Raw genomic sequence first — 6,950 nt, 5'->3', positions numbered from 1 at the left:
TAATAAACAGCAACTCCACTTAACAGTCTGATTTAGGTGGACCATGAAGAGAAATGTTTAACTTTGGTAGTGGTGGTACTAGGTCAGGAAGAGGAAGAGCCTGACATCTCAACACTCATTTACACTATTCTGAGACATAGTTGATGGCAGTTAGTACCACCTCCTTTACCTTTGTGTGCATGAATGGGATTGGGAAGGGCACATGCATGCAGGAAAGAGATGCATGACCAACTGAGACATAGTTTCCATGCTTAACAAAATCATAATTGATCTGCCTGGTGATGTGTTCATTCTGTTCAGGGAGGTGACCTGACACACACTGACAGAATTTTTGAAGAAAAACATGGATGGAGCGGCATGAAACTGAATCTCCCTGACTCACCAGAGGTGATTTATATAGTATTAATAGATTTCAATAAGGATAACTTCATAAGATAATAGCATCTTACATACAGCTTATTCACTCACTACATATATTACAAATAGACTACCTGATCTTTAATTTCTAACATAATATTCTCTGACAGTACCTCGAGCCTTGACGCTGACTAAGGTGTGGGGTACAGTATCGGACTACAAGTTGTACTCCGGTTGAAGGTAATTTGCTTCCCAGACTTTAAGGTGGACCTGATTCCATGGACAAACATACAAATAAGATGATGCAACTGGTATAAAAAGAAAGTCATGAGTTGTCTAGATAATGAATAAGCCTTACCTAAAGCAAGAGATGATTCGGTAAATGCACTGTTGGAATTGCTAATTGCAGAACCACTGCTTGTGTCTCCAAGAAGTGACGGAAATGAGGGAATGGATTTCAGTATTAGTTTCCGTCCTCCTCTTCGACTTGGTGAAATGCTGAGTGAATTGTGTGGTGGTGAGACTCTTTTTCCATTGGGTGAAGAAGTCTTGACGATACCAGGAGAAGCAGGTTCTGTTAAAATATCAGGCACTTCCTCATTGAACACACTGTTGGCAACCTTGGGAATTTTGTGAGAGAGAACTGATGCAGCGGCTTTTGAAGGACGGGAGGAACTCCCCGTGCGGGGTTTAGAAGGTCTTGGTGGCTTTGCATTTGAGAAGTTTGGCTGTTGGAGCAAAGAACTGGAAAATATTGTACAGCTATTAAAACATGTTCAAAGCAGCTAACAAAACAGGTTAAATGTAATTGGCAAACCTGGAAATAGCCAAAGGTGGTGTTATTGGGACACCAAGTTCAACGAGTTGGTGATCGCCATTATGTACATTTGCCTTTTGTTCGTCATTTTCCTTTTCTTTTCCACAACTTTCAGTCTGTTCGCCTCCTTGCTTCATTTCTTCATTCTCAACTGATACAGCACCTACCAACAGGATATCGATGTCAGATAGAAGTAGACCAACCAAAATCCAGGGTGGCTCTGTTCGTTTAACCAGTTCAGGTTAACTTTAACACATCAGGTACTTCCGTATTTATAATTTATAGACGAGAAGGAAAACAAACATGTACTGTAGCATTGATTGGAGATACAAATGTTGACCATTAGAAAATTTGGGAAGACCAAGTGTTTGCAGTGAGGAAATAAAACTAGCATAGTATCCTGAATCTCGTGATTAAAAGTTAAAACGTTGGCTCGTGCAAATAAGAATTTGTAACTTAGAAGCGTGACAATCCGATACTTAATGGACCTTCGTTGCAAGAAATTTAATACAACAAGTTGACAACATGTCGGGAAAGGAAGCAACAGATCATGCTTTATCTCTAGAAAATCGATGAGCAAGTCTGAAAAATGAAAAGCATAGCATGGTTGAACAGATTAGAAAAGCAAAAATGCTCACCATCTCTCATGCCAAAAGTGTTTTTGCAACTTTCACATCTGCAGTTGCTGGAGCAACCAACACCTCCCTTTTATTCAATCAAAAAGTTAAATCATAAGTCAGAAACCAGACTCTGTACAGCTTCAAACGAAATTATCTTCAATATCAGTTTCCAAAGCAATATAATACCTGATAGCATTCACAGTATTTCTTGAGACAGCTTGACTTCTTGCAATTGCATCCTCTCTTGTGGCGAGCAGAGGCAGGGGTGTTATTAGGATCTTCCTGCAATCCATTAAACAATTTCAGCATCAAGTGATTGGGTGTGATGGCTAATATAAATAGATCGGAATTATTAATAGAAAAAAACACCGACCTGGGTCTCCTGACCAGCATCAGACAAGCGGATCACTTTTGGAGCAAATGCTAGCGGATTCCGGAATTCTATCTGCTTACGAGTGGAGAGAACAATTTCCTCATGTATAGGCTTGTTAAGACATCCTAAACATGAACAAGGTTCGGAACAGTACACGCCAGCAGCAAAGCACTCACAATAACTGCACATGGCAACATTGTACACAGATTATGAGAGGCATATAATTGGCAGTACAAATAGTGGTGTGGTAGCTTAAACTTCCACACCCGGGCATTTTAAAGAAGGCATCATGCAATTAGGTCGAGAAGTGACCATAACTATGAAAAAACACTCACAGTTTCAAGCACTTGGACTTTTTACAGCTGCAGCGCTTGCATGATTCATCGTCGCCATTATCTGATTTACGCCTGCTCTTGATCAAACTAGATGTCAGGTAACTGGAATATAATGAAACATACAAATAAGCTATAACCCTCCAAAAATGAATCACAAGCACAAACTAACCTCTTCTTTTGAGGGCTGCTACTTTGACTTGAAATATGATCATTTCCGAGAAAACCTCCAGCTAAACAATCATCATTATCCATCTGAAGGTCTAACAGTTCGCCACTTGAATGGACGAAATTCTCTCCAGCAGATAACAAGTTCCCATGCATATCCTGTTCAGTTTTGACTGATGGAACCAAAGCAGTAGACAAAGGGTCCTGGCAAACGATTTTGTCTTTTGATGTTAATGCAAGAGCATTTAAATGTAGACCAATACCACGCAATACACGTGGTGATGGAGTTTTTCCTGGATTTGTGTGATTTTGTGCAACACTTTTGCCTTTCAATTTTGAGACAGTCAAATCGCCAACAGATTCTTTCTGGACAGTCCTGTTTGAATATCCAGCTGCCTCAAAAACCAGGCAGCGCTTTCGTGTCCCACGTTGTTGGTGAGTCTCAACCTAAACATGCCAGCAGGGAGAAAAAGAGTCAGAATATTGTGATAGAACATATAGCTATAACAGATCAAGTTACATCAATCTACTTTTGGTGAGCAACATTGCCATAGCATCAGAAATGGGTGGAATAACAATTAGTGATCAAGTACCTTGCAGCCTAATGGAATGCATGCATTGTCTTCATTAAGATTATCCTGCATTTCTTCACCTGACATTGTTTTTTGACCTTCAGAAAAGAATTGGGCATTTTCCGTCTTATCTTCTTCCATTACCATCTCATGATAGTATACTTGACTGGTCCCAATAGGGTGCGTTCTGTCCGATATGTCACAACCTCCATTAAGTTCCGAGAGCAAAAATCCACATGATTCAGCATTATTTACTGCCAGGCGAACTCCTCCGTGATCTTCAACAGTTGATGTGTCATCAAAGGCTAAAAGCTCACCAGAAGTTGCAGAAACTAAGTCCTCCCAGTCACAACCAAGCACCTCACCATTGCCTTCTTCAGGCTGGCAGCCATCAGGGAGCTGGATGTTAGAGGAAAATAAGCATTTCCTATTCTCCAAGGTATTTTTGTTGGTTTGCACTGCTTCCGATTTGCGACGCTTGTCCTGCTTAAGATCTGATCTAACACCGTGGCAAGGTGTTGTGTTGTGATCCGGACTGCCAGACTCAAATCGACCAGGTTGAGGCAAATCATTGGGCCCTTTGGCAGGATCAACAATACCCTCATTTACTGAACTGGTAGCTGTGTGGGTCTCTTCGGTAATGCTGCTAGTGCAGGCAAACAATCTAACAGCATTCGAGGAACTGGGTGGCTTATTTTTATCACTGTGATCCGTGCAAACCTCACTTTCATTGAAATCAGCAAAAGAGCTCCTGACAGAACAAGAATTACTAACATCAGGATTAGCTTGCCATGACAAATATTTACACTCAATGTCCACATGTATGTCTGAAGAAAAGATGGCACAAGCTTACTTGGAAAGTTTAGATTCCTTCTGTGTATTGTGATGAGGAGAAGTGAAGATGGAGGAAATGGAGGTGATGCTCAGAGACTGGTATGCTTGGAGGCTATTTGTGGAATAAGCCGACTTGAGAGGCTCAATTGGCGACATACTATCGATGAATCCAAAAAGCGGCGAGTCCTGCATTCAGAGGAACAAGAGATCAGGTGATGCATAGCAGTAGATCAAGTCCCATGAATGTGAAAACTAACCGCTCATCGTAAAGAAAGGTGCACCCACAAAAGTAAAGTAAAGTTCCACTTAATGCAGTTACCAATGAACGACACATGCTGCAATTTGTACAGATTCATCTCTCTTTTTTCGTTGAACTGCTTTCTTTGCTTGCTTTTTTTTGCGAACTACACATTTTGAGTCCTCCCTCTCTATCATTAAGAACGGATGGGTTCTGATTGGACTGTCAAAGTCGTATTTCTAACACTAATAAAGTAAAGCCCCCATCCAACTTGGGGTTACACAACAATACCATGACTGCAAAATTTTGTACGCGAAATGGCCCAATCGAACACAAATCCCAAGTCAAACGCTCAACCAGAATGGATCTGACTCTATCTCAGGCTAGCAAAGGTTACGCATTTCCAGGGGTATCTGATTCCGGCCAGGGAAATCCTAAACCCCTCTCAAGTCAAGTGGCACATCAAAAGCACAAAGCCTGCTCCACATTGCAAGTACAAGACCAAGATGCACTCATCTACAAGATACTACCATGGGTAGATCTAGAGCACTCGTGCTGTGTGGTTCCAACTCCGCTAAACCGCTGAGTCCCCGGGGAAGACAACCATAACGACAGTAGTAATACGAAGAACAGAAACAGGGGGAACAATTAATACCCCCCAGATTTCTCCAGTGGCAAGAACGGCAGCGCCAATCCGGCACCCCCGCAGGAAGAAAGCCCAGCGATTTGGCGGCGAGAGCCCACGCGAACCCCGATCCCAAGCCGGCAGGAACCCACCGCGCTGACCGACCGACCGACCGACCAACCAACTATTTGCACGGCGGAAAGGAAACCCTCCGCCGCGCAAGAGATCCACCGATCCGCGCCCACCGGAATCGAAGCGGGGGGGGGGGGGGGGGGGGGAGGAAGTGACTGACGAAGCCAGCCGCGCTTCCCCCGCAAAAACAGAACACAAAAAACGCCGAACCGCTAGCAAACCGTCCGGCGCGGCCGCCGGAGCCGTGAATCCCGTCCCCCCCGCGGAGGAAACGCGACGGAACCAAAACCGGCAGAGATAAAACCATCACACAAATTAAAAAAAATCCCTCCGATAAAGCAGAAGAACAGAGAAAAGGAAAGGAGGGAAAGAGCAGCCGTCACCTCCGCCCTGGATGACGCCGGCAACGCCGCGCGGTCGGGCGTGTCCATCTCCGCACCCCCTCCACGAGAGTCCCCTTCCTCCTTTCTTCTCCGCTCCTCCTTCCCTCCCCCCGCTCTCCTCCTTGTCCTCTACTGCCTCCCTCTCTCGCTCTGGAGGAAAGAGGAGGAGTAGGTCCCTTGTGAGTTGTTGTATAGGGGAGCGGGTGCCACGCGACGAGACGAGACGAGACGGCCCCTCCTTCTCTCTCTCCGCCCGTAATAAATTTAAGAGGCGCAAGGGCGGGAAGGGCGCTTCATTTTCGGTTTCCTTTTTTTTTTTCCTTTTCTCCTCGCTGTGTTGTCGCGTGCGATCTGATCCAATCTAGCGTGGCGTGGCGTCGGTGGGTCCCCCGTGGGAGTCATGACGAGTCAGTCCCCGCGTCTTTCTCTATTGGGAAATGGCCTGGCCCATGCCCAGTTTCCTCTTCTTCTACGGGCGCTGACAGATGGGTCCTCCCGCGTCTCTCCTGTGACAGCGGGCCTCGTTTACTCTGTTTAGATGCAGGGTTTTTTTAACCAAAACGTATAAGAGCATGTTCTGGAAATTTTGGTTTGAGTAGTTTAAATTTGAATTAAATACCCAAGCAAATAAACAAAATTCCTCCAATGCAGACACGTTTCAGATTTTTATTTTTGTGGTTATGGTATAAATTGGCATTGCAATGTTTCTGGACAAACCGTGTGCTCTCGGAATGGGCAATTGTAGAAAGAGATAACAATTCACTCGGGATTTAGAATGCTCAAATCGGCTCCAGCTGTTGCTCGACGCATCTGTACCTTTTATTTGAATGAAGACCAGGTTCATTATTCAATACGCATTAATTTTCAAAAATGAACTTGCCATTTTTCTCGGTCGCAATGGATGTGATCTTTTTTATCGTTTGTTTTTATTTGTATTTTAGCCACCGCGTGCATGACACGCAAACATTAATTGGTCAATATAATTGTTAATAGGTTTTTATTATCACCATATATATTTTCTTCGAGATAATGATGATGACGTTTTTCTACCACCATATATGCCACGGGTCGAATACATGTTTCCTTTTCTTAGAGGAAAAATTTGAAGTTATCATATCACGGAAAACACAGAATCATCATAATTAATCATTATAAACTCCCAAAAAAAAATCCGATGCTCAATCAATCGTGGTTATAAATGTATGCTCTTTAAAAATCTATACAATTTAACATAAATGATGACCGGGCAATCTACGAAGCATAACATGGTCATCGCAATTTATGATCGATTGGTATTATATCTGCAACATTGAAACTAGATTCACAACGGTTCTAATAAATCCATGATCTATTGCTAGATTAGAGCTGAATGGACGGGTGAGATTGTTTGGATCATGTTTCGTATAGATTGATGCCGCCATGCATGGCACTCCTACCTAGGGACGCGAGGAAAGTTTCTACGAAGAGAAACATGAGGTATCCTAGTTTATGAGCGTGTA

General features: G+C 43.4%; 1 protein-coding gene across 1 annotated transcript; it reads right to left on the bottom strand.

Annotated features, from left to right (window-relative positions):
• Nucleotides 1–358: 358 nt before the first annotated feature.
• Nucleotides 359–5,626, bottom strand: LOC100836677 (protein tesmin/TSO1-like CXC 2). Its single transcript, XM_003557442.4, has 11 exons — nt 5,452–5,626; nt 4,093–4,259; nt 3,261–3,990; nt 2,672–3,114; nt 2,503–2,574; nt 2,168–2,348; nt 1,981–2,076; nt 1,813–1,879; nt 1,175–1,337; nt 716–1,101; nt 359–627 (listed from the first exon to the last, which is right to left on the bottom strand). Exons 1-11 carry the CDS (start codon nt 5,497–5,499, stop codon nt 617–619), a joined length of 2,364 nt encoding a protein of 787 aa, XP_003557490.1. The 5' UTR covers nt 5,500–5,626; the 3' UTR covers nt 359–616.
• Nucleotides 5,627–6,950: the final 1,324 nt, after the last annotated feature.

This window comes from Brachypodium distachyon, chromosome 1 (assembly GCF_000005505.3).
Source record: "Brachypodium distachyon strain Bd21 chromosome 1, Brachypodium_distachyon_v3.0, whole genome shotgun sequence".
NCBI classification, from domain to species: Eukaryota; Viridiplantae; Streptophyta; class Magnoliopsida; order Poales; family Poaceae; genus Brachypodium; species Brachypodium distachyon.
The sequence above is the reverse complement of the archived record's forward strand: the minus strand, read 5'-3'. Positions and strand labels throughout refer to the sequence as shown.

Coding starts and splice junctions, on each gene's coding strand:
- LOC100836677 (XM_003557442.4), bottom strand. CDS start 5,499: ATGGACACGCCCGACCGCGCGGCGTTGCCGGCGTCATCCAGGGCGGAG. Junction 2,077..2,167: donor ATGCTGGTCAGGAGACCCAG/GTCGGTGTTTTT, acceptor AATGGATTGCAG/GAAGATCCTAATAACACCCC. Junction 1,880..1,980: donor AATACTGTGAATGCTATCAG/GTATTATATTGC, acceptor ATTGAATAAAAG/GGAGGTGTTGGTTGCTCCAG.